This window comes from Oncorhynchus masou, unplaced genomic scaffold (genome assembly GCF_036934945.1).
Source record: "Oncorhynchus masou masou isolate Uvic2021 unplaced genomic scaffold, UVic_Omas_1.1 unplaced_scaffold_1442, whole genome shotgun sequence".
Lineage (NCBI taxonomy): Eukaryota > Metazoa > Chordata > Actinopteri > Salmoniformes > Salmonidae > Oncorhynchus > Oncorhynchus masou.
Genome location: NW_027004390.1, coordinates 1 through 26,950, shown reverse-complemented (window position 1 = coordinate 26,950; position 26,950 = coordinate 1). Strand labels below are relative to the sequence as shown.

At 49.9% G+C, this 26,950-nt stretch overlaps 1 protein-coding gene across 1 annotated transcript in view; it reads right to left on the bottom strand.

The window, feature by feature from the left end:
* LOC135530863 (liprin-alpha-1-like) overlaps nt 1–25,181 on the bottom strand; it is a gene marked incomplete at its 5' end in the record, with an annotated part of 71,854 nt that extends 46,673 nt beyond the window's left edge. Inside the window, 11 exons of the mRNA XM_064959034.1 lie at nt 2,199–2,330; nt 2,643–2,726; nt 8,298–8,432; nt 13,470–13,616; nt 17,297–17,518; nt 17,876–17,977; nt 23,367–23,441; nt 23,525–23,689; nt 24,665–24,781; nt 24,984–24,998; nt 25,167–25,181. Coding sequence (XP_064815106.1) covers nt 2,199–2,330; nt 2,643–2,726; nt 8,298–8,432; nt 13,470–13,616; nt 17,297–17,518; nt 17,876–17,977; nt 23,367–23,441; nt 23,525–23,689; nt 24,665–24,781; nt 24,984–24,998; nt 25,167–25,181 — 1,209 coding nt within the window. The remainder of the gene's footprint in view (nt 1–2,198; nt 2,331–2,642; nt 2,727–8,297; nt 8,433–13,469; nt 13,617–17,296; nt 17,519–17,875; nt 17,978–23,366; nt 23,442–23,524; nt 23,690–24,664; nt 24,782–24,983; nt 24,999–25,166) is intronic.
* Between the last annotated feature and the right edge of the window lie 1,769 nt (nt 25,182–26,950).

Sequence of the window (26,950 nt, the reverse complement as noted above, 5' to 3'; positions counted from 1 at the left end):
TGTCCCAGATTGGTTCAGCTACAGAGGTATGGATATAATGACATGCCATTTAGCATGTCCTACCCACCTTGTCCTAAAGGGCAGACATCCTCTCCTTGAGGGGAAGCTTTAACCTAACCCACCCAACTTGTCCTCTAGGGCAGACATCCTCTCCTTGAGGAGAAGCTTTAACCTAACCCACCATGTCCTCTAGGGCCGACATCCTCTCCTTGAGGGGAAGCTTTAACCTAACCCACCCACCCACCTTGTCCTGTAGGGCAGACATCCTCTCCTTGAGGGGAAGCTTTAACCTAACCCACCTTGTCCTCTAGGGCAGACATCCTCTCCTTGAGGTGAAGCTGTAACCTAACCCACCTTGTCCTGTAGGGCAGACATCCTCTCCTTGAGGGGAAGCTTTAACCTAACCCACCTTGTCCTCTAGGGCAGACATCCTCTCCTTGAGGTGAAGCTGTAACCTAGCCCACCCACCTTGTCCTCTAGGGCAGACATCCTCTCCTTGAGGTGAAGCTGTAACCTAACCCACCCACCTTGTCCTCTAGGGCAGACATCCTCTCCTTGAGGTGAAGCTGTAACCTAACCCACCCACCTTGTCCTCTAGGGCAGACATCCTCTCCTTGAGGTGAAGCTTTAACCTAACCCACCCACCTTGTCCTCTAGGGCAGACATCCTCTCCTTGAGGTGAAGCTGTAACCTAACCCACCCACCTTGTCCTCTAGGGCAGACATCCTCTCCTTGAGGTGAAGCTTTAACCTAACCCACCTTGTCCTCTAGGGCAGACATCCTCTCCTTGAGGTGAAGCTTTAACCTAACCCACCTTGTCCTCTAGGGCAGACATCCTCTCCTTGAGGTGAAGCTGTAACCTAACCCACCTTGTCCTCTAGGGCAGACATCCTCTCCTTGAGGGGAAGCTTTAACCTAACCCACCCACCTTGTCCTCTAGGGCAGACATCCTCTCCTTGAGGTGAAGCTGTAACCTAGCCCACCCACCTTGTCCTCTAGGGCAGACATCCTCTCCTTGAGGGGAAGCTTTAACCTAACCCACCTTGTCCTCTAGAGCAGACATCCTCTCCTTGAGGTGAAGCTTTAACCTAACCCACCTTGTCCTGTAGGGCAGACATCCTCTCCTTGAGGGGAAGCTTTAACCTAACCCACCTTGTCCTGTAGGGCAGACATCCTCTCCTTGAGGTGAAGCTTTAACCTAACCCACCTTGTCCTGTAGGGCAGACATCCTCTCCTTGAGGGGAAGCTTTAACCTAACCCACCCACCCACCTTGTCCTCTAGGGCAGACATCCTCTCCTTGAGGGGAAGATTTAACCTAACCCACCCACCCACCTTGTCCTCTAGGGCAGACATCCTCTCCTTGAGGGGAAGCTGTAACCTAACCCACCTTGTCCTCTAGGGCAGACATCCTCTCCTTGAGGTGAAGCTGTAACCTAACCCACCTTGTCCTCTAGGGCAGACATCCTCTCCTTGAGGTGAAGCTGTAACCTAACCCACCTTGTCCTCTAGGGCAGACATCCTCTCCTTGAGGTGAAGCTGTAACCTAGCCCACCTTGTCCTCTAGGGCAGACATCCTCTCCTTGAGGTGAAGCTGTAACCTAACCCACCCACCTTGTCCTCTAGGGCAGACATCCTCTCCTTGAGGTGAAGCTGTAACCTAACCCACCCACCCACCTTGTCCTCTAGTGCAGACATCCTCTCCTTGAGGGGAAGCTGTAACCTAACCCACCTTGTCCTCTAGTGCAGACATCCTCTCCTTGAGGTGAAGCTTTAACCTAACCCACCCACCCACCTTGTCCTCTAGTGCAGACATCCTCTCCTTGAGGGGAAGCTTTAACCTAACCCACCTTGTCCTCTAGGGCAGACATCCTCTCCTTGAGGTGAAGCTGTAACCTAACCCACCCACCTTGTCCTCTAGGGCAGACATCCTCTCCTTGAGGTGAAGCTTTAACCTAACCCACCCACCTTGTCCTCTAGGGCAGACATCCTCTCCTTGAGGTGAAGCTGTAACCTAACCCACCCACCTTGTCCTCTAGGGCAGACATCCTCTCCTTGAGGTGAAGCTGTAACCTAACCCACCTTGTCCTCTAGGGCAGACATCCTCTCCTTGAGGTGAAGCTGTAACCTAACCCACCCACCTTGTCCTCTAGGGCAGACATCCTCTCCTTGAGGTGAAGCTTTAACCTAACCCACCCACCTTGTCCTCTAGGGCAGACATCCTCTCCTTGAGGTGAAGCTGTAGCCTCTCGTTGGACTCTGACAGCAGCTTGTCCACCGTCTCCGACAGACGCCTGTTGTGCTCCTCGTTCATCTTCTCCCTCTGACGCGCCTTCACAACACACACAACGCTAATCAGAAGAGCTCCCAGGCAGAGCAGGACAAACTACCGCTTCCTTTATGACAGGAAACATTTCACAACACACATTTTCATTGTTTTCTTTCCATTTTCTGTTAATTAATGGATCTTCCGGTTGTATGAATCTTCACTGACTTATTTGAATGAGAATGAATATATTGTCTACAATGAAAGTACAATGCTAAAGGGAGACAGTCCAGTGACCACATCTGTAAACAATTTCTGCCCAACAACACAGACTGACTGACTGCCAGCCAGATGACCTTTGACCCTATATGGTCTCACCCTGAGCAGTTCCTGGTTCTTCTCCTCCAGCTGAGCCTCCATCTGCCTCACCCTCTCCTCCACGTTGCCATGACGCTCCTCCGCCTGCGGGACAGACAGAGTTAAACACCTCATACTTGCAACAAAAAAACAACAACCGAAAAACATTCCCTAACCTCTACCCTTTAGGAATTTGTACAGATCTGAGAGGGCTGGGTCGGTGTGAGAGGACTGGAGAAGTTGAAGAGGGCTGGCTAGGTGTGAGAGGACTGGAGAAGTTGAAGAGGGCTGGCTAGGTGTGAGAGGACTGGAGAAGTTGAAGAGGGCTGGCTAGGTGTGAGAGGACTGGAGAAGTTGAAGAGGGCTGGCTAGGTGTGAGAGGACTGGAGAAGTTGAAGAGGGCTGGCTAGGTGTGAGAGGACTGGAGAAGTTGAAGAGGGCTGGCTAGGTGTGAGAGGACTGGAGAAGTTGAAGAGGGCTGGCTAGGTGTGAGAGGACTGGAGAAGTTGAAGAGGGCTGGCTAGGTGTGAGAGGACTGGAGAAGTTGAAGAGGGCTGGCTAGGTGTGAGAGGACTGGAGAAGTTGAAGAGGGCTGGCTAGGTGTGAGAGGACTGGAGAAGTTGAAGAGGGCTGGCTAGGTGTGAGAGGACTGGAGAAGTTGAAGAGGGCTGGCTAGGTGTGAGAGGACTGGAGAAGTTGAAGAGGGCTGGCTAGGTGTGAGAGGACTGGAGAAGTTGAAGAGGGCTGGCTAGGTGTGAGAGGACTGGAGAAGTTGAAGAGGGCTGGCTAGGTGTGTAGCTTCTTTCAGATCAATACAAATGATCCTGGAGATGGAAGGAACTGAAAAGACCCAGTCAGAGGCTTTAGTACCATACAGGTTCATGTTAGGTGTTATGGGGGGTTGAGGTGCCCATCAACCCACAAACACCAGCACCAAGAACCAGACACCAACCAACTACAGCCAACCAGTAGCAGCCATGCACCAGCAGGGACAGGGACACAGAGCAGTACAGCCAACCTGTAGCAGCCATGCACCAGCAGACAGGGACACAGAGCAGTACAGCCAACCAGTAGCAGCCATGCACCAGCAGAGACAGGGACACAGAGCAGTACAGCCAACCAGTAGCAGCCATGCACCAGCAGAGACAGGGACACAGAGCAGTACAGCCAACCAGTAGCAGCCATGCACCAGCAGACAGGGACACAGAGCAGTACAGCCAACCTGTAGCAGCCATGCACCAGCAGAGACAGGGACACAGAGCAGTACAGCCAACCTGTAGCAGCCATGCACCAGCAGAGACAGGGACACAGAGCAGTACAGCCAACCTGTAGCAGCCATGCACCAGCAGACAGGGACACAGAGCAGTACAGCCAACCAGTAGCAGCCATGCACCAGCAGGGACAGGGACACAGAGCAGTACAGGCAGCCAGTAGCAGCCATGCACCAGCAGAGACAGGGACACAGAGCAGTACAGCCAACCAGTAGCAGCCATGCACCAGCAGAGACAGGGGACAGGGACACAGAGCAGTACAGGCAGCCAGTAGCAGCCATGCACCAGCAGAGACAGGGACACAGAGCAGTACAGCCAACCAGTAGCAGCCATGCACCAGTAGAGACAGGGGACAGGGACACAGAGCAGTACAGGCAGCCAGTAGCAGCCATGCACCAGCAGAGACAGGGACACAGAGCAGTACAGCCAACCAGTAGCAGCCATGCACCAGCAGAGACAGGGACACAGAGCAGTACAGCCAACCAGTAGCAGCCATGCACCAGCAGAGACAGGGACACAGAGCAGTACAGCCAACCAGTAGCAGCAGAGACAGGGACACAGAACAGTACAGCCAACCAGTAGCAGCCATGCACCAGCAGAGACAGGGACACAGAGCAGTACAGCCAACCTGTAGCAGCCATGCACCAGCAGACAGGGACACAGAGCAGTACAGCCAACCAGTAGCAGCCATGCACCAGCAGACAGGGACACAGAGCAGTACAGCCAACCAGTAGCAGCCATGCACCAGTAGAGACAGGGACACAGAGCAGTACAGCCAACCAGTAGCAGCCATGCACCAGCAGACAGGGACACAGAGCAGTACAGCCAACCAGTAGCAGCCATGTACCAGCAGAGACAGGGACACAGAGCAGTACAGCCAACCAGTAGCAGCAGAGACAGGGACACAGAACAGTACAGCCAACCAGTAGCAGCCATGCACCAGCAGAGACAGGGACACAGAGCAGTACAGCCAACCAGTAGCAGCCATGCACCAGTAGAGACAGGGACACAGAGCAGTACAGCCAACCAGTAGCAGCCATGCACCAGCAGAGACAGGGGACAGGGACACAGAGCAGTACAGCCAACCAGTAGCAGCCATGCACCAGCAGAGACAGGGGACAGGGACACAGAGCAGTACAGCCAACCAGTAGCAGCCATGCACCAGCAGAGACAGGGACACAGAGCAGTACAGCCAACCAGTAGCAGCCATGCACCAGCAGAGACAGGGACACAGAGCAGTACAGCCAACCAGTAGCAGCCATGCACCAGCAGAGACAGGGACACAGAGCAGTACAGCCAACCAGTAGCAGCCATGCACCAGCAGACAGGGACACAGAGCAGTACAGCCAACCAGTAGCAGCCATGCACCAGCAGAGACAGGGACACAGAGCAGTACAGCCAACCAGTAGCAGCCATGTACCAGCAGACAGGGACACAGAGCAGTACAGGCAGCCAGTAGCAGCCATGCACCAGCAGAGACAGGGACACAGAGCAGTACAGGCAGCCAGTAGCAGCCATGCACCAGCAGACAGGGACACATCAGTACAGCCAACCAGTAGCAGCCATGCACCAGCAGACAGGGACACATCAGTACAGCCAACCAGTAGCAGCCATGCACCAGTAGAGACAGGGGACAGGGACACAGAGCAGTACAGCCAAGCCCCATAAAAGCACCATGACTACATTCCAGACAGAACACACAGACTAGAAACAAGGGGATCTGAGAGGGGAAGAAGGGGAAACCGTTCTCATGTTAATGGCTCTACAATGTGCTTAGACACATGTGGAAAGGGGAGAGAGTCAGTGGCTGAAGGGAAGTGTACTGCAGCGATCCAGTGTGGGGTGATCCAATGTAACCAAGAACATTTCAACATTAAAATAAAAAGGGGGGGGGGAAATTAAGTAGCACTTCCTGTTTGTGTTAGATCATAAACTATTTTTAGAGGTTAGGGGAGGGGAGTTGTGCACGGAAATAGACTTTAAACATAGATCAGCAGTACCAAGCTAAGCAGGCAGAGTTAGACCACTGGGCGGGGGTAAGAGATGGGGCTGGGGTGTGAGGGTATAGGGGGAGGTTTAGGGGTGATTGTAGCCAGTCTACCTTCCTCTGTGTCTTGGCGTCCTTAGAGCCCGGTTGGGGAGGTAAAGGTTGAGGACAGACCAAACGAGAAACAGAGAGGAGAAGATGACAGTGTGAGAGATGAGAGCAAGAGAGAGCAGGAGGTATTTTAGGACAAGAGGGAATAGAGTTTTAGTGCAGCTAAAGACCGCGGACCGGCCGGCAGGACTAAAGACCGCAGACAGGCAGGACTTCAGCAGAGATTACTAGACAGGACTTAATGACAATAACAAGAGACTGGGTGGTTGGGTGGAGGTAGCTGGGTGGTTGGGTGGAGGTAGCTGGGTGGTTGGGTGGAGGTAGCTGGGTGGTTGGGTGGAGGTAGCTGGGAGGTTGGGTGGTTGGGTGGAGGTAGCTAGAGGGCTGGGTGGAGGTAGCTGGGTGGGGGTAGCTAGAGGGCTGGGTGGTTGGGTGGAGGTAGCTAGAGGGCTGGGTGGAGGTAGCTAGAGGGCTGGGTGGAGGTAGCTAGAGGGCTGGGTGGGTGGAGGTAGCTGGGTGGAGGTAGCTAGAGGGCTGGGTGGAGGTAGCTAGAGGGCTGGGTGGAGGTGGCTGGGCGATTGGGTGGAGGTGGCTGGGCGATTGGGTGGAGGTGGCTGGGCGATTGGGTGGAGGTGGCTGGGCGATTGGGTGGAGGTGGCTGGGCGATTGGGTGGAGGTGGCTGGGCGATTGGGTGGAGGTGGCTGGGCGATTGGGTGGAGGTGGCTGGGCGATTGGGTGGAGGTGGCTGGGCGATTGGGTGGAGGTGGCTGGGAGGTTAGGTGGAGGTGGCTGGGAGGTTAGGTGGAGGTGGCTGGGAGGTTAGGTGGAGGTAGCTGGGAGGTTAGGTGGAGGTAGCTGGGAGATATGTGGAGGTAGCTGGGAGATAGGTGGAGGTAGCTGGGAGGTTAGGTGGAGGTGGCTGGGAGGTTAGGTGGAGGTGGCTGGGAGGTTAGGTGGAGGTGGCTGGGAGGTTAGGTGGAGGTGGCTGGGAGGTTAGGTGGAGGTGGCTGGGAGGTTAGGTGGAGGTGGCTGGGAGGTTAGGTGGAGGTAGCTGGGAGGTTAGGTGGAGGTAGCTGGGAGATATGTGGAGGTAGCTGGGAGGTTAGGTGGAGGTAGCTGGGAGGTTAGGTGGAGGTAGCTGGGAGGTTAGGTGGAGGTGGCTGGGAGGTTAGGTGGAGGTGGCTGGGAGGTTAGGTGGAGGTGGCTGGGAGGTTAGGTGGAGGTAGCTGGGAGGTGTGGCAGTGACAGGTTCTACACTGAACTCTCTGCCTCTTAAAGAGTTAAAAGGAAGAGAGGAAAGAGACATGTTGTTTGGTATCCTTCCCCAGATCTGTGCCTCGACACAATCCTGTCTCGGAGCTCTACGGTCAATTCCTTTGACCTCAATTCTTGGTTTTTGCTCTGACATACACTGTCAACTGTGGGACCTTAAATAGACATGTGTGTGCCTTTCCAAATCATGTCCAATCAATTGAATTTACCGAAGGTGGACTCCAATCAAGTTGTAGAAACATCTCAAGGATGATCAATGGAAACAGGATGCACCAGAGCTCAATCACAAGTCTCATAACAAAGGGTCTGAATACTTATGTAAAAAAGTTTTCAGTTTTTGGCTAAAGGCTAAAAAAAACATTTTTTTTTTGCTTTGTCATTATGGGGTACTGTGTGTAGCTTGATCAGGGGGGAAATATATATATTTAAATCTATTTTAGAATAAGGCTGTAACATAATAAAATGTGGAAAAGTTCAAGGGGTCTGAATACTTTCCCGAATGGTCTGTATATCGTCTCCCCATTCGAACATTTATTTATCTTCAATAAGTATTTTCACAAATTCCCTTCTAGTGTACTAAAGTCATCCAAAGGTTAGTATTTGGTCCCATATTCCAAGCACGCAATGAATACATCCAGCTGGTGACTACAAACTTGTTGGATGCATTTTAAGTTTGTTTAAGGTTGTGTTTCAGTTTACGCTTTTGCCCCAATAGAAACTGAATTGTGAACTACGTATTGTGTCCCTTTTATTGTAAATAGGAACAGAATATGTTTCTAAACATTTCTATATTTAAAAACGTGGATGCTTACCACGTTTATGGATAATCATGAATGAATCCCGAATAATGATGTGAGAAAGTTAGAGGAATGAAGCACGTACACACACACACACACACACACACACACACACACACACACACACACACACACACACACACACACACACACGCGCGCGCGCGGGGGGGGGATGAGAAATGGAGAGGAGTCTCTCTCAGGCGGCATGATGTTTGACGGCATGGAGGCAGGACTGACCTTGGTGAGGGCCGCCACCCTCTGGGCTAGCTCCGCCTCCACCTCGGGCAGAGTCTCCGCCTTCCTGATGGTCTGCTGCAGCTTCTGCTCGGCCAGCTCTAAACGCTCCTGCAGCTGCCTGTTCCTCTCCTCAGTCTGTAGATCAAATACAATAATCAATCATATTAATCAACACATTACAACGGTTCCTCTCCTCTGTTTGTAGATCGAACACATTAATCAATACATTACAACGGTTCCTCTCCAATGTCTGTAGATCGAACACATTACACAGTGTTTAGGTACAGTCTTGTTGGCCTGGGGGATGATACACAGTGTTTAGGTACCGTCTTGTTGGCCTGGGGAATGATACACAGTGTTTAGGTACCGTCTTGTTGGCCTGGGGGATGATAGTGTTTAGGTACCGTCTTGTTGGCCTGGGGGATGATACAGTGTTTAGGTACCGTCTTGTTGGCCTGGGGGATGATACAGTGTTTAGGTACCGTCTTGTTAGCCTGGGGGACGATAGTTGTTTAGGTACCGTCTTGTTGGCCTGGGGGATGATAGTGTTTAGGTACAGTCTTGTTGGCCTGGGGGATGATACACAGTGTTTAGGTACCGTCTTGTTGGCCTGGGGAATGATACACAGTGTTTAGGTACCGTCTTGTTGGCCTGGGGGATGATAGTGTTTAGGTACCGTCTTGTTGGCCTGGGGGATGATACAGTGTTTAGGTACCGTCTTGTTGGCCTGGGGGATGATACAGTGTTTAGGTACCGTCTTGTTAGCCTGGGGGACGATAGTTGTTTAGGTACCGTCTTGTTGGCCTGGGGGATGATAGTGTTTAGGTACAGTCTTGTTGGCCTGGGGGATGATACAGTGTTTAGGTACCGTCTTGTTGGCCTGGGGGATGATAGTGTTTAGGTACAGTCTTGTTGGCCTGGGGGATGATACAGTGTTTAGGTACCGTCTTGTTAGCCTGGGGGATGATAGTTGTTTAGGTACCGTCTTGTTGGCCTGGGGGATGATAGTGTTTAGGTACAGTCTTGTTGGCCTGGGGGATGATACAGTGTTTAGGTACCGTCTTGTTGGCCTGGGGGGGGTGATACAGTGTTTAGGTACAGTCTTGTTGGCCTGGGGAATGATACACAGTGTTTAGGTACAGTCTTGTTGGCCTGGGGGATGATACAGTGTTTAGGTACCGTCTTGTTGGCCTGGGGGATGATACAGTGTTTAGGTACAGTCTTGTTGGCCTGGGGAATGATACACAGTGTTTAGTTTCAGTCTTGTTGGCCTGGGGGATGATACAGTGTTTAGGTACCGTCTTGTTGGCCTGGGGGATGATAGTGTTTAGGTACAGTCTTGTTGGCCTGGGGGATGATACAGTGTTTAGGTACCGTCTTGTTGGCCTGGGGGATGATAGTGTTTAGGTACCGTCTTGTTGGCCTGGGGGATGATACACAGCGTTTAGGTACAGTCTTGTTGGCCTGGGGGATGATACACAGTGTTTAGGTACCGTCTTGTTGGCCTGGGGGATGATAGACAGTATTTAGGTACCGTCTTGTTGGCCTGGGGGATGATAGACAGTATTTAGGTACCGTCTTGTTGGCCTGGGGGATGATACACAGTGTTTAGGTACCGTCTTGTTGGCCTGGGGGATGATACACAGTGTTTAGGTACAGTCTTGTTGGCCTGGGGGATGATAGACAGTGTTTAGGTACCGTCTTGTTGGCCTGGGGGATGATAGACAGTATTTAGGTACCGTCTTGTTGGCCTGGGGTATGATACAGTGTTTAGGTACTGTCTTGTTGGCCTGGGGGATGATAGTGTTTAGGTATAGTCTTGTTGGCCTGGGGGATGATAGACAGTATTTAGGTACCGTCTTGTTAGCCTGGGGGATGATACAGTGTTTAGGTACCGTCTTGTTGGCCTGGGGGATGATACACAGTGTTTAGGTATAGTCTTGTTGGCCTGGGGGGGTGATACAGTGTTTAGGTACAGTCTTGTTGGCCTGGGGAATGATACACAGTGTTTAGGTACCGTCTTGTTAGCCTGGGGGATGATAGTTGTTTAGGTACCGTCTTGTTGGCCTGGGGGATGATACAGTGTTTAGGTACCGTCTTGTTGGCCTGGGGGATGATAGTTGTTTAGGTACCGTCTTGTTGGCCTAGGGGATGATACACAGTGTTTAGGTACCGTCTTGTTGGCCTGGGGGATGATAGTGTTTAGGTATAGTCTTGTTGGCCTGGGGTATGATACAGTGTTTAGGTACCGTCTTGTTGGCCTGGGGGATGATACAGTGTTTAGGTACCGTCTTGTTGGCCTGGGGGATGATACACAGTGTTTAGGTATAGTCTTGTTGGCCTGGGGGGGTGATACAGTGTTTAGGTACAGTCTTGTTGGCCTGGGGGATGATACACAGTGTTTAGGTACAGTCTTGTTGGCCTGGGGGATGATACAGTGTTTAGGTACCGTCTTGTTGGCCTGGGGGATGATACAGTGTTTAGGTACCGTCTTGTTGGCCTGGGGGATGATACACAGTGTTTAGGTACCGTCTTGTTGGCCTGGGGGATGATACAGTGTTTAGGTACAGTCTTGTTGGCCTGGGGGATGATACAGTGTTTAGGTACCGTCTTGTTGGCCTGGGGGATGACTTGATAAACTCCAATCTGGATGTAATCTCCCTGCTATAACAAGGCTAGCTATTTTCTCTGTTAGCCATCTCCCTCCTCTCCCCTCCAGCAGCGTGCTGGCCCAGTTCTGGCAGCATGGAGGCCCAGAATAAAAGAGAAACCACCAATAGAGATGAGAAAAAGAGAGAAGAGATCGAGGCAAGAAAGAAAACAGAAGGGAGGGGAAGAGGACATACAAGAGAAGAGCAGGCAAACCAGAGAGGAAACGGAGAGAGAAGTGAATGTGTCTGAGGCATCTGATTCAGTGCCTGCTGCGTTGGGCAGTCTGTGAATGCACGAGAAGGGGTCCAGGACCCCGCAGGCTCTTCCTGCTGTCGGAAAGAGCCGACAATCACACTAACCCCCCAAATACACAAATCCTCAAAACACACACACACACCCAACCAAAATTGAAAAACCCCTGTGGGAAAACTCAACTGAGGCTTCCTTACTGGTAGGCTGTAGACCTGAGATACTGTAGGTTTCCTTACTGGTGGGCTGTAGACCTGAGATACTGTAGGCTTCCTTACTGGTGGGCTGTAGACCTGAGATACTGTAGGCTGTAGACCTGAGATACTGTAGGCTTCCTTACTGGTAGGCTGTAGACCTGAGATACTGTAGGCTTCCTTACAGGTGGGCTGTAGACCTGAGATACTGTAGGCTTCCTTACTGGTAGGCTGTAGACCTGAGATACTGTAGGCTTCCTTACTGGTGGGCTGTAGACCTGAGATACTGTAGGCTGTAGACCTGAGATACTGTAGGCTTCCTTACAGGTGGGCTGTAGACCTGAGATACTGTAGGCTTCCTTACTGGTAGGCTGTAGACCTGAGATACTGTAGGCTTCCTTACTGGTGGGCTGTAGACCTGAGATACTGTAGGCTGTAGACCTGAGATACTGTAGGCTTCCTTACTGGTAGGCTGTAGACCTGAGATACTGTAGGCTTCCTTACAGGTGGGCTGTAGACCTGAGATACTGTAGGCTTCCTTACTGGTAGGCTGTAGACCTGAGATACTGTAGGCTTCCTTACTGGTGGGCTGTAGACCTGAGATACTGTAGGCTTCTTACTGGTGGGCTGTAGACCTGAGATACTGTAGGCTTCCTTACTGGTGGGCTGTAGACCTGAGATACTGTAGGCTTCCTTACTGGTGGGCTGTAGACCTGAGATACTGTAGGCTTCCTTACTGGTAGGCTGTAGACCTGAGATACTGTAGGCTTCCTTACTGGTACGCTGTAGACCTGAGATACTGTAGGCTTCCTTACTGGTGGGCTGTAGACCTGAGATACTGTAGGCTTCCTTACTGGTGGGCTGTAGACCTGAGATACTGTAGGCTTCCTTACTGGTGGGCTGTAGACCTGAGATACTGTAGGCTTCCTTACTGGTGGGCTGTAGACCTGAGATACTGTAGGCTTTCTTACTGGTGGGCTGTAGACCTGAGATACTGTAGGCTTCCTTACTGGTAGGCTGTAGACCTGAGATACTGTAGGCTTCCTTACTGGTACGCTGTAGACCTGAGATACTGTAGGCTTCCTTACTGGTGGGCTGTAGACCTGAGATACTGTAGGCTTCCTTACTGGTGGGCTGTAGACCTGAGATACTGTAGGCTTCCTTACTGGTGGGCTGTAGACCTGAGATACTGTAGGCTTCCTTACTGGTGGGCTGTAGACCTGAGATACTGTAGGCTTTCTTACTGGTGGGCTGTAGACCTGAGATACTGTAGGCTTCCTTACTGGTGGGCTGTAGACCTGAGATACTGTAGGCTGTAGACCTGAGATACTGTAGGCTTCCTTACAGGTGGGCTGTAGACCTGAGATACTGTAGGCTTCCTTACTGGTAGGCTGTAGACCTGAGATACTGTAGGCTTCCTTACTGGTGGGCTGTAGACCTGAGATACTGTAGGCTGTAGACCTGAGATACTGTAGGCTTCCTTACTGGTAGGCTGTAGACCTGAGATACTGTAGGCTTCCTTACAGGTGGGCTGTAGACCTGAGATACTGTAGGCTTCCTTACTGGTGGGCTGTAGACCTGAGATACTGTAGGCTTCCTTACTGGTAGGCTGTAGACCTGAGATACTGTAGGCTTCCTTACTGGTGGGCTGTAGACCTGAGATACTGTAGGCTTCTTACTGGTGGGCTGTAGACCTGAGATACTGTAGGCTTCCTTACTGGTGGGCTGTAGACCTGAGATACTGTAGGCTTCCTTACTGGTGGGCTGTAGACCTGAGATACTGTAGGCTTCCTTACTGGTAGGCTGTAGACCTGAGATACTGTAGGCTTCCTTACTGGTACGCTGTAGACCTGAGATACTGTAGGCTTTCTTACTGGTGGGCTGTAGACCTGAGATACTGTAGGCTTTCTTACTGGTGGGCTGTAGACCTGAGATACTGTAGGCTTCCTTACTGGTGGGCTAGTATAGTCTCTGTACAGTATGACTGATCTTGTTTTGTGTGTGTGTGTGTGTGTGTGTGTGTGTGTGTGTGTGTGTGTGTGTGTGTGTGTGTGTGTGTGTGTGTGTGTGTACTGACCTGTCGGAACAGGGACTCCTTGTTGGCCACTTCGTTCTCCAGCTTGTCGTTGAGGTCGTGTACGGAGGTGGCCTCTCGCTGCGCTGCCAAGTACCTCTTCTCCAGGGTGACGATACGCTCCTCTATGTCCTCCTTCTGGGCCATAGACTAGACGGGGCAGAGAGAGAGACGGCTACGTTTAGCACACACACACTACACCCGTATACATACACACACAGACATCATTACACAAACATACACAATCCTTACATAAAAACACATCTGTCTCTCTGCAGGTGTTAGTAACGTTAACATCCAGTACGTACCTCTCGTATGTCTCTCTGCAGGCTTTAGTAACGTTAACATCCAGTACGTACCTCTCGTATGTCTCTCTGCAGGTTTTAGTAGCGTTAACATCTAGTACGTACCTCTCGTATGTCTCTCTGCAGGCTTTAGTAACGTTAACATCCAGTACGTACCTCTCGTACCTCTCTCTGCAGGCGTTAGTAACGTTAACATCCTGTACGTACCTCTCTCTGCAGGCATTAGTAACGTTAACATCCAGTACGTACCTCTCTCTGCAGGTGTTAGTAACGTTAACATCCTGTACGTACCTCTCTCTGCAGGCATTAGTAACGTTAACATCCAGTACGTACCTCTCTCTGCAGGTGTTAGTAACGTTAACATCCAGTACGTACCTCTCTCTGCAGGCTTTAGTAACGTTAACATCCAGTACGTACCTCTCGTATGTCTCTCTGCAGGCGTTAGTAACGTTAACATCCAGTACGTACCTCTCGCATGTCTCTCTGCAGGCATTAGTAACATTAACATCCAGTACGTACCTCTCTCTGCAGGTGTTAGTAACGTTAACATCTAGTACGTACCTCTCGTATGTCTCTCTGCAGGCTTTAGTAACGTTAACATCCAGTACGTACCTCTCGTACCTCTCTCTGCAGGCGTTAGTAACGTTAACATCCTGTACGTACCTCTCTCTGCAGGCATTAGTAACGTTAACATCCAGTACGTACCTCTCTCTGCAGGTGTTAGTAACGTTAACATCCTGTACGTACCTCTCTCTGCAGGCATTAGTAACGTTAACATCCAGTACGTACCTCTCTCTGTAGGTGTTAGTAACGTTAACATCCAGTACGTACCTCTCTCTGCAGGCGTTAGTAACGTTAACATCCAGTACGTACCTCTCGTATGTCTCTCTGCAGGTGTTAGTAACGTTAACATCCAGTACGTACCTCTCTCTGCAGGCTTTAGTAACGTTAACATCCAGTACGTACCTCTCGTATGTCTCTCTGCAGGCGTTAGTAACGTTAACATCCAGTACGTACCTCTCGCATGTCTCTCTGCAGGCATTAGTAACATTAACATCCAGTACGTACCTCTCTCTGCAGGTGTTAGTAACGTTAACATCCAGTACGTACCTCTCGTATGTCTCTCTGCAGGCGTTAGTAACGTTAACATCCAGTACGTACCTCTGCAGGTGTTAGTAACGTTAACATCCAGTACGTACCTCTCTCTGCAGGTGTTAGTAACGTTAACATCCAGTACGTACCTCTCGTATGTCTCTCTGCAGGCTTTAGTAACGTTAACATCCAGTACGTACCTCTCTCTGCAGGTGTTAGCAACGTTAACATCCAGTACGTACCTCTCTGCAGGCTTTAGTAACGTTAACATCCAGTACGTACCTCTCGTATGTCTCTCTGCAGGCATTAGTAACGTTAACATCCAGTACGTACCTCTCTCTGCAGGTGTTAGTAACGTTAACATCCTGTACGTACCTCTCTCTGCAGGCATTAGTAACGTTAACATCCAGTACGTACCTCTCTCTGTAGGTGTTAGTAACGTTAACATCCAGTACGTACCTCTCTCTGCAGGCGTTAGTAACGTTAACATCCAGTACGTACCTCTCGTATGTCTCTCTGCAGGTGTTAGTAACGTTAACATCCAGTACGTACCTCTCTCTGCAGGCTTAGTAACGTTAACATCCAGTACGTACCTCTCGTATGTCTCTCTGCAGGCGTTAGTAACGTTAACATCCAGTACGCACTACCTCTCGCATGTCTCTCTGCAGGCATTAGTAACATTAACATCCAGTACGTACCTCTCTCTGCAGGTGTTAGTAACGTTAACATCCAGTACGTACCTCTCGTATGTCTCTCTGCAGGCGTTAGTAACGTTAACATCCAGTACGTACCTCTGCAGGTGTTAGTAACGTTAACATCCAGTACGTACCTCTCTCTGCAGGTGTTAGTAACGTTAACATCCAGTACGTACCTCTCGTATGTCTCTCTGCAGGCTTTAGTAACGTTAACATCCAGTACGTACCTCTCTCTGCAGGTGTTAGCAACGTTAACATCCAGTACGTACCTCTCTGCAGGCTTTAGTAACGTTAACATCCAGTACGTACCTCTCGTATGTCTCTCTGCCGGTGTTAGTAACGTTAACATCCAGTACGTACCTCTCTCTGCAGGTGTTAGTAACGTTAACATCCAGTACGTACCTCTCGTATGTCTCTCTGCAGGTGTTAGTAACGTTAACATCTAGTACGTACCTCTCTCTGCAGGTGTTAGTAACGTTAACATCCAGTACGTACCTCTCGTATGTCTCTCTGCAGGTGTTAGCAACGTTAACATCCAGTACGTACCTCTCGTATGTCTCTCTGCAGGCTTTAGTAACGTTAACATCCAGTACGTACCTCTCTCTGCAGGTGTTAGTAATGTTAACATCCAGTACGTACCTCTCGTATGTCTCTCTGCAGGTGTTAGTAACGTTAACATCCAGTACGTACCTCTCTCTGCAGGTGTTAGTAACGTTAACATCCAGTACGTACCTCTCTCTGCAGGTGTTAGCAACGTTAACATCCAGTACGTACCTCTCTGCAGGCTTTAGTAACGTTAACATCCAGTACGTACCTCTCGTATGTCTCTCTGCCGGTGTTAGTAACGTTAACATCCAGTACGTACCTCTCTCTGCAGGTGTTAGCAACGTTAACATCCAGTACGTACCTCTCTGCAGGCTTTAGTAACGTTAACATCCAGTACGTACCTCTCGTATGTCTCTCTGCCGGTGTTAGTAACGTTAACATCCAGTACGTACCTCTCTCTGCAGGTGTTAGTAACGTTAACATCCAGTACGTACCTCTCGTATGTCTCTCTGCAGGTGTTAGTAACGTTAACATCCAGTACGTACCTCTCGTATGTCTCTCTGCAGGTGTTAGCAACGTTAACATCCAGTACGTACCTCTCGTATGTCTCTCTGCAGGTGTTCGTAACGTTAACATCCAGTACGTACCTCTCTGCAGGTGTTAGTAACGCTAACATCCAGTACGTACCTCTCGTATGTCTCTCTGCAGGTGTTAGTAACATTAACATCCTGTACGTACCTCTCTGCAGGTGTTAGTAACGCTAACATCCAGTACGTACCTCTCGTATGTCTCTCTGCAGGTGTTAGTAACATTAACATCCAGTACGTACCTCTCTCTGCAGGCGTTAGTAACGTTAACATCCAGTACGTACCTCTCTCTGCAGGTGTTAGTAACGTTAACATCCAGTACGTACCTCTCTCTGCAGGCGTTAGTAACATTAACATCCAGTACGTACCTCTCTCTGCAGGTGTTAGTAACGTTAACATCCAGTACGTACCTCTCTCTGCAGGTGTTAGTAACGTTAACATCCAGTACGTACCTCTCGTATGTCTCTCTGCAGGCATTAGTAACGTTAACATCCAGTACGTACCTCTCGTATGTCTCTCTGCAGGTGTTAGTAACATTAACATCCAGTACGTACCTCTCGTATGTCTCTCTGCAGGTGTTAGTAACATTAACATCCAGTACGTACCTCTCGTAGGTCTCTCTGCAGGCGTGTGTTCACGTCTTCACTCTTGATGAGGTCCTTGCGTGCCGTGTCCAGGTCCTCCTCCAGCTCGCTGATGCGTCCCGTCATGGCCGCCATGCGCTCCATCATCTGCCCCAGGTCTGACGTCTGTCTCGCCACCACCTCCTGCAGCTCTCCCACCTTCCCCTGGTCCTCCTCCTGGCTCAGAGAGCCATCTGACGACCGCTAGGGACAAGACAGGGTTTAGGTTTCTTAAATATAGACAGAAACAACTAGGACATGACCTATAACCCCTGACCCTTCCCCTGGTCCTCCTCCTAGCTCAGAGAGCAATCTGACGACCGCTAAGGACAAGACAGACTTTAGGTTCCTTAAATATAGACAGAAACAACTAGGACATGACCTATAACCCCTGACCCTTCCCCTGGACCTCCTCCTGGCTCAGACGACCACTAGGGACGAGTTGAGAGAGGAGGACAGTAGATATTAAATGCTGCAGGACGCGGCCTTGGAGGCTTGTGGTTGTTTATCTTCCTTATTTAAATGCACTGACTCAGTCTCTCTGGATAAAAGGTTTCCTACCTTGCCGTTTGTGCTTGGGGTGTTCTCAGAGTTGTGGTTGAGCCCTTCCATTCCATCGCCTAGCGACCTCTTCTGGATGTTCTGCTCTCTCAGGTAAGACATCTAAGGGGAAAATGGTACTTTATTAAATACCCCAAATTGGGGACATTTGATTGGACCAGCCAATACATAGAAGACCAATAAATACCCAATAAAAACACAACAGAACCCACCCAGACACTAACAGCAGCACATCATTAATGATTAGAAAAAAACTAAGGGTTCACGTTAAAGAGACTCCTATCACGGAACGCAAACCGGCTGCGCCATGGTGCATAAATGTATCCCCCCCCACACCAAACACGATCACGACACGCAGGTTAAAATATCAAAACAAACTCTGAACCAATTACATGAATATGGGGAGAGGTCGAAAAGCATTAAACATGTACGGCAATTTAGCTAGTTAGCTTGCTGTTGCTAGCTAATTTGTCCTGGGATATAAACATTGAGTTGTTATTTTACCTGAAATGCACAAGGTCCTCTACTCCGACAATTAATCCACACATAAAACTGTCTACCGAATCGTTTCTAGTCATCTCTGCTGCTTCCAGGCCTTTTCTTCTCTGGACTTTATATAGCGATTGGCATCTTTCATAAATTAGGTGATTACCGCCACCGACCTTGTTTGTCTTTCAGTCACCCACGTGGGTATAACCAATGAGGAGATGGCACGTGGGTACCTGCTTCTATAAACCAATGAGGAGATGGGAGAGGCAGGACTTGCAGCGCGATCTGCGTCACAAATAGAACTGACTTCTATTTTAGCCCTTGGCAACGCAGATGCTCATTGGCGCGAGCAGTGTGGGTCCAATAATTGAATAATATAGATTTCTACATTTTTTTTGTAACACTCGCGCACGCGACGCGAGCGGTGTAGTCTGGGTATAAGGGACTCCACAGTCGGATCAGAGTACTGTTAAAAAGCCCCCTAAGGGACTCCACAGTCTGATCAGAGTACTGTTAAAAAGCCCCCCAAGGGACTCCACAGTCAGATCAGAGTACTGTTAAAAAGCCCCCTAAGGGACTCCACAGTCGGATCAGAGTACTGTTAAAAAGCCCCCTAAGGGACTCCACAGTCTGATCAGAGTACTGTTAAAAAGCCCCCTACGGGACCCCACAGTCTGATCAGAGTACTGTTAAAAAGCCCCCTAAGGGACTCCACAGTCGGATCAGAGTACTGTTAAAAAGCCCCCTACGGGACCCCACAGTCTGATCAGAGTACTGTTAAAAAGCCCCCAAGGGACTCCACAGTCGGATCAGAGTACTGTTAAAAAGCCCCCTAAGGGACTCCACAGTCTGATCAGAGTACTGTTAAAAAGCCCCCTAAGGGACTCCACAGTCTGATCAGAGTACTGTTAAAAAGCCCCATAAGGGACTCCACAGTCTGATCAGAGTACTGTTAAAAAGCCCCCTAAGGGACTCCACAGTCTGATCAGAGTACTGTTAAAAAGCCCCCTACGGGACCCCACAGTCTGATCAGAGTACTGTTAAAAAGCCCCCCAAGGGACTCCACAGTCGGATCAGAGTACTGTTAAAAAGCCCCATAAGGGACTCCACAGTCTGATCAGAGTACTGTTAAAAAGCCCCCTAAGGGACTCCACAGTCGGATCAGAGTACTGTTAAAAAGCCCCATAAGGGACTCCACAGTCGGAGCGGAAGTCTTCTCAAAGTTAGCAGGCTAACTCATTCATTGATCCCACTTTGTCAAATCCCCAAATACAGATGACCCTCTCTGACATTAAAGGTAAACACACACACACAAATACACACTATTGCTTTAGAGGCAAGAGAAGATTCCTACTGAAACGTACAGCTGAACTGAGGGGGGTATCACAGGAGGTTGGTGGCACCTTACTTGGGGAGGACAGGCTTGTGGTAATGGCTGGAGCGGAATCCGTGGAATGGTGTCAAATACATCAAACACATGGTTTCCATGGTTTCCTTGACTTTGATGCCATTCCATTCACTCCGTTCCAGACATTATTATGAGCCGTCCTCCCCTCAGCAGCCTCCCCTGGTGTGTGTGTGTGTGTGTGTGTGTGTGTGTGTGTGTGTGTGTGTGTGTACTTGTGTGTGTTGTCTGGCCACCATTTTAAAAACAGTGAGTGAACTCATGAGACTGAAGCATCAGGGAAGAGTCCAGCTTGGGCTGTGAGCCTGACCACAACTATTCTAGTGCTGCCGGCCCCCGGTCAGGGACCAACCACACAAACGCATATATCCCTCCACTGACAGGCAGACATGCTCTCCCCATCTTTCACAGGTCAGACGGTAGAGCTTGCAACTCCAGGATAGTGGGTTTGATTCCCGGGACCAGCAGCACGTAAAACATATTCACACATGACTAAGTCCCTTTGGATAGTGTCTGTTAAATGCCCAACTCGCACACATTCATGCAGGCTGACACACACAAGGAGAAGTGTAAGAGAAGTGTGTGTGTGTGTGTGTACTGCTAGGCTAATTCCCTACTCTCTGAGACGAAAGGGAATCAAAGGAGAGATGTAGAGGACAGGAGAGAAATCTAGTCCACTTTCCCATGATCCTCGAGCCCTTTTGTCCATTTTAATCCCATTCACGACTCATCTCCTCTGAGAGCTCTGTGCATTCTGTGTGTGTATACGTCCATTCGTGGAGTCCCAGTATCGGGCTCTCAGTTAATAAGTCTCACATCAATGTGTGACTCATGGCCCTACAACACCTGTATCTGTGTACAGTGGAACATTACAGATACTGTATAACCACAAGACAATATTACAGATACTGTGTAATCACTAGACAGTATAACATCAGATACTGTGTAATCACTAGACAACATTACAGATACTGTGTAATCACTAGACAGTATAACATCAGATACTGTGTAATCACTAGACAACATCACAGATACTGTGTAATCACCATACGAAGCCTATTCTTCTTTATCCGCGTGTTAAACAGGGGAATGATGAAATAAGGTCCATAGTCATTCAAGATGGATTGTTTTTTTATTCCCCCAAGAAAACGAGTGAGGACTGTTGTCATGGATACGATTAGCTGATTGTCAGGCGAGAGTGAGGAGTCGCCATTGGCAAGTTGACTGGGAACATGGTTGAATCCCTCCACGAGGCAATCAAACAGGCAAAATGTCAGTACAGAGACAAAGTGGAGTCGAAATTCAACGGATCAGACATGAGATGGATGTGTCAGGGTCGACAGACAATCAACTGATTACAAAGGGAAGAACAGCCACGTCGCAGAGACACCGACGTCTCGCTCCTCAGAAAAGACAAACAGCTTCTTCACCCGCTTAGAAGATAACACAGTGCCACCAACGGGGCCCGCGTTGAGGATAACACAGTGCCACCATCGCGGCCCGCTTTGAGGATAACACAGTGTCACCAACGGGGCCCGCTTTGAGGATAACACAGTGCCACCAACGCGGCCCGCTTTGAGGATAACACAGTGCCACCAACGCGGCCCGCTTTGAGGATAACACAGTGCCACCAACGGGGCCCGCTTTGAGGATAACACAGTGCCACCATCGGGGCCCGCTTTGAGGATAACACAGTGCCACCATCGCGGCCCTCTTTGAGGATAACACAGTGCTACCAACGGGGCCCGCTTTGAGGATAACACAGTGCTACCAACGGGGCCCGCTTTGAGGATAACACAGTGCCACCATCGCGGCCCTCTGAGAATAACACAGTGCCAAAAACGGGGCCCTCTGAGGATAACACAGTGCTACCAACGGGGCCCGCTTTGAGGATAACACAGTGTCACCAACGTGGCCCACTTCCAAGGAATGTAAGGGCTTGTTCTCAGTGGCCGACGTGAGTAAGACGTTTAAACTTGTTAGCCCTCGAAAGGCTGCCGCCCCCCTAGCCCCGACCTCAGAGCATGCACAGACCAGCTGGCTGGAGTGTTTACGGACATATTAAATCTCTCCCTTTCCCAGTCTGCTGTCCCGACTTACTTCAAGATGTCCACCATTGCTCCTGTACCCAAGAAAGAAAAAGGTAGCTGAACTAAGGCTTGGGGCTAGTTAAGGATCACATCACCTCTACCTTACCAGACACCCTAGACCATCTTCAATTTGCATACCGCCCCCAATAGATCCACAGACGATGCAATCGCCACCGCACAGCACACTGTCCTATCCCATCTGGACAAGAGGAATACTTATGCAAGAATGCTGTTCATAGACTATAGCTCATCCTTCAATATCATAGTACCCTCCAAGCTCATCACTAAGCTCAGGGTCCTGGGACTGAACCCCTCCCTGTGCAACTGGGTACTGGACTTCCTGACGGGTCGCCCTTAGGTGGTGAAGATAAGAAACAACACCTCTTCGCTGAACCTCAACACTGGGGCCCCACAAGGGTGCATGCTCAGCCCCCTCCTGTACTCCCATAACTGTGTCCCAAGCACCCCTCCAACTCAATCCTCTAGTTCGACACAACGGTAGTAGGCTTGATTACCAACAGCGATGAGACAGCCGATAGGGAGGTGGTCAGGGCTCGGAGTGTGGTACCAGGTAACCTCTCCCTCAACAAAACTAAGGAGCTGATTGTGGACTTCAGGAAACAGCAGTGGGAGCACGCCCCACACCACATCTTCGGGACTTCTCGTTGAAAAGCTTCAAGTTCCTCGGACTTTGTCACTGACATCCTGAAATGGTCCACCCACACAGACAGTGTGGCGAAGAACGCGCAACAGCACCTCTTCAACCTCAGGAGGCTGAAGAAATGTGTCTTGACACCTAAAACCCTCAAACTTTTACAGATGCACAATTAAGAGCACCCTGTCGGGCTGTATCACCGCCCGCTGCCGCAAGGCTCTCAAGAGGGTGGAGGCCAACAGACTGTTAAATAGCCATCACTAGCCGGCTACCACTAGGTTACTCAACCCTGCACCTTAGAGGCTGCTGCCCAATATTCATAGACATGGAATCACTGGTCACGTTAATAATGTTTACATACTGCTTAACCCATTTCATAGGAATATATTGTATATCAGCCTACTGTATTTTCGTCTATGCCACTCCGACATTGCTCGTCCAAATAGTATATACATCTTAATTCCATGATTGTACTTTTAGATGTGTGTGTACACAGGGTTACTACGGGGCTACCACAGGGTTACTAGAGGGTTACCACAGGGTTACCACGGGGTCACCACAGGGTTACTAGAGGGTTACCACAGGGTTACCACGGGGTCACCACAGTGTTACTAGAGGGTTACCACCGGGCTACCACGGGGCTACCACGGGGTCACCACGGGGTCACCACGGGGTCACCACGGGGTCACCACGGGGTCACCACGGGGTCACCACGGGGTCACCACGGGGTCACCACGGGGTTACCACGGGGTCACCACGGGGTCACCACGGGGTCACCACGGGGTCACCACGGGGTCACCACGGGGTTACTACCGGGCTACCACAGGGTTACCCTGGTCCGATGAGGCTTACCTCTTTGTGTTGTGATGTGAGCTGTTCTTCCAACTGGCTGCATCTTTCTAAAGCCACACGCAGTCTCTCCCTGACCTGGAAAACAGACAGGACACTTGCCATTACATCTCTACAAAAGAAGAGATTAGCAGGCAGACGATGTACTCCCCCCTACCAACCTTCTCGTCCAGGGCTTTGTGGTGTTCGAACAGGGACTTGAGTGCCTTGAGGACCTCTACCTCGCTGGAGACCCCGGCAGGAGACTGGGCCTGCCTCTTCACCACCGTCATCCTCAGACTGCGTTCATGACGAGACACCAGACACTCCAGATGCTCCAGGAGAAGCTACGGTCATCACAGAACACACATCAGATGTTACTCATCATGTTACACACACACACACACACACACACACACACACAGACACGTGTTCCAGGAGAAGCTACGGTCATCACAGAACACACATCAGATGTTACTCATCATGTTACACACACACACACACACACGTTCCAGGAGAAGCTACGGTCATCACAGAATACACAAGTTTCAAACAGCTTGTTCACGCCACACACACACAGGATTGTGAAACAGTACAGACATGTTTACACACGAGCTCAATCCCATGTGGTTGAGCAGCTCAGGGGGGTCCCATCAGAGCTGCAGGCTGACAAAGCCCAGACTCATCCCTTAATCTCCCCTTCCCCCTTCATACCCCCCCCCTACCCCCTTCCTCCCATATTCTACCCTCCATCCTCCCTCTCCCCTTCCTCCCATATTCTACCCTCCATCATCCCTTCCTCCCATATTCTACCCTCCATCCTCCCTCTCCCCTTCCTCCCATATTCTACCCTCCAACCTCCCATATTCTACCCTCCATCCCCTCTCCTCCTCCTCCCACCTTCCCTCCCCCTTTTCAATTCCTCCTCCCTCTCCCCTCTAATTCCCCCCCTCCCTCCTCTCCCCAGTCAGTGTGCATCGTTCCTAATTAGACTGACCCAGACTCTGCTCATTTCAACTGGACTGGCAGGTGGATTAACCAGTTAGAGCCACACATCTGCCACTAGGCCTGAGCAGAGAAGTGACAGACAGGGGAATTATCCTATGGCTGTCTGCGCTGTGACCTGGGAGGGCGGGTGCTCTGTCAACCACTCATTAGGGGTGACCTAATCCTCAGAACAAAGATCAAGCCCTCTCTTAAAAACACTCGTAAATACACACATACAGGTCAAACCAGTGGGAGTCTGACACTGTTAATGGACTATGCTAGGGACTGGAAGGGGACTGTGTGTGTGTGTGTGTGTGTGTGTGAGAGAGACTGACCCGTGTGTTGTTCCTCTCAGCCTTGAGCTCAGCAATCTCCTCCTCCCTCTCCATCAAATGCTCTCGACACACATTCACCTCCTTGGTCAGCGCAGCAAACTCCTGGACAACAACAACAACAACAATAACACAACGTTAGAGAGACCGCAAACTCCTGGACAACAACACATTAACACAACGTTAGAGAGACAGCAAACTCCTGGACAACAACACATTAACACAACGTTAGAGAGACAGCAAACTCCTTGACAACAACACATTAACACAACGTTAGAGAGACAGCAAACTCCTGGACAACAACACATTAACACAACGTTACAGAGACAGCAAACTCCTGGACAACAACACATTAACACAACGTTACAGAGACATCAAACTCCTGGACAACAACAACACATTAACACAACGTTAGAGAGACAGCAAACTCCTGGACAACAACACATTAACACAACGTTAGAGAGACAGCAAACTCCTTGACAGCAACACATTAACACAACGTTACAGAGACATCAAACTCCTGGACAACAACAACAACACATTAACACAACGTTAGAGAGACAGCAAACTCGATATAGTTCACTAATATAGATCAGAGCCCTATTCCCTATATAGTGGTACTACTATAGACCAGAGCCCTATTCCCTATATAGTTGTACTACTATAGACCAGAGCCCTATTCCCTATATAGTGGTACTACTATAGACCAGAGCCCTATTCCCTATATAGTGCACTACTATAGACCAGAGCCCTATTCCCTATATAGTGAACTACTATAGACCAGAGCCCTATTCCCTATATAGTGCACTACTATAGACCAGAGCCCTATTCCCTATATAGTGCACTACTATAGACCAGAGCCCTATTCCCTATATAGTGCACTACTTTAGACCAGAGCCCTAATCCCTATATAGTTCACTACTATAGACCAGAGCCCTAATCCCTATATAGTGCACTACTATAGACCAGAGCCCAGAGGCTGCATACATAATACGTTTCCATGTTGGTAACAACAGGTAGGGCAACTACACAGCCTGTCAGTCAACAGGTAGGGCAACTACACACATCCTGGCAGTCAACAGGTAGGGCAACTACACACTTCCTGACAGTCAACAGGTAGGGCAACTACACATTTTCTGACAGTCAACAGGTAAGGCAACTACACACTTCCTGACAGTCAACAGGTAGGGCAACTACACACATCCTGGCAGTCAACAGGTAGGGCAACTACACAGCCTGGCAGTCAACAGGTAGGGCAACTACACACATCCTGACAGTCAACAGGTAGGGCAACTACACACATCCTGACAGTCAACAGGTAGGGCAACTACACACATCCTGGCAGTCAACAGGTAGGGCAACTACACACATCCTGACAGTCAACAGGTAGGGCAACTACACACAGCCTGGCAGTCAACAGGTAGGGCAACTACACACAGCCTGACAGTCAACAGGTAGGGCAACTACACACATCCTGACAGTCAACAGGTAGGGCAACTACACACATCCTGACAGTCAACAGGTAGGGCAACTACACACATCCTGACAGTCAACAGGTAGGGCAACTACAGACTTCCTGTCAGTCAACAGGTAGGGTAACTACACACAGCCTGGCAGTCAACAGGTAGGGCAACTACACATTTTCTGCCAGTCACCTTTTAAGTTGCAAAGAAAAAAAATTAAGCTGTATGTTCATGTGAGAATTTAATAAAAAATATGAAGTATTGAACGAGTATTACCACTGTCTCACGAATCTGACTGAAAAATACAACTGGGGTTTCAGAGTACGTTCTGTCACTAAGATTATAATATATTTATTCAGAGAGGTCAAGTTCTCCATCTCTCAGAGGACCAGGTGGACAACCACAGTAAGAGCAGCACACACTGACTACAACTATCAGTAGAGGAGGAGAGATGGGACAGGAGAGATGGAGAGTGGACAGTAGAGCAGGACAGATGGAGATGGGACAGTAGAGGAGAGAGAGGAGAGGAGAGAGAGAGAGGACAGGACAGGAGAGAGAGGACAGGAAAGGAGAGAGAGGACAGGAAAGGAGAGAGGACAGGAGCGGAGAGAGAGGACAGGAGAGAGAGGACAGGAGACACTTTTCCTTTAACTTCATATTCCAAAGTCTCCCTCCACTCTTCCATCATCCCATTCAATCAACAGTCACCATGCATTAAGACTACAAGCAGTTTACCAACGAGAGACTCTTGCCCTATACCACCCACCCACAGCCCTTAACAGATCCCATGATGGTTGTGCCAACAGAATGAACCATCCTGATGTTT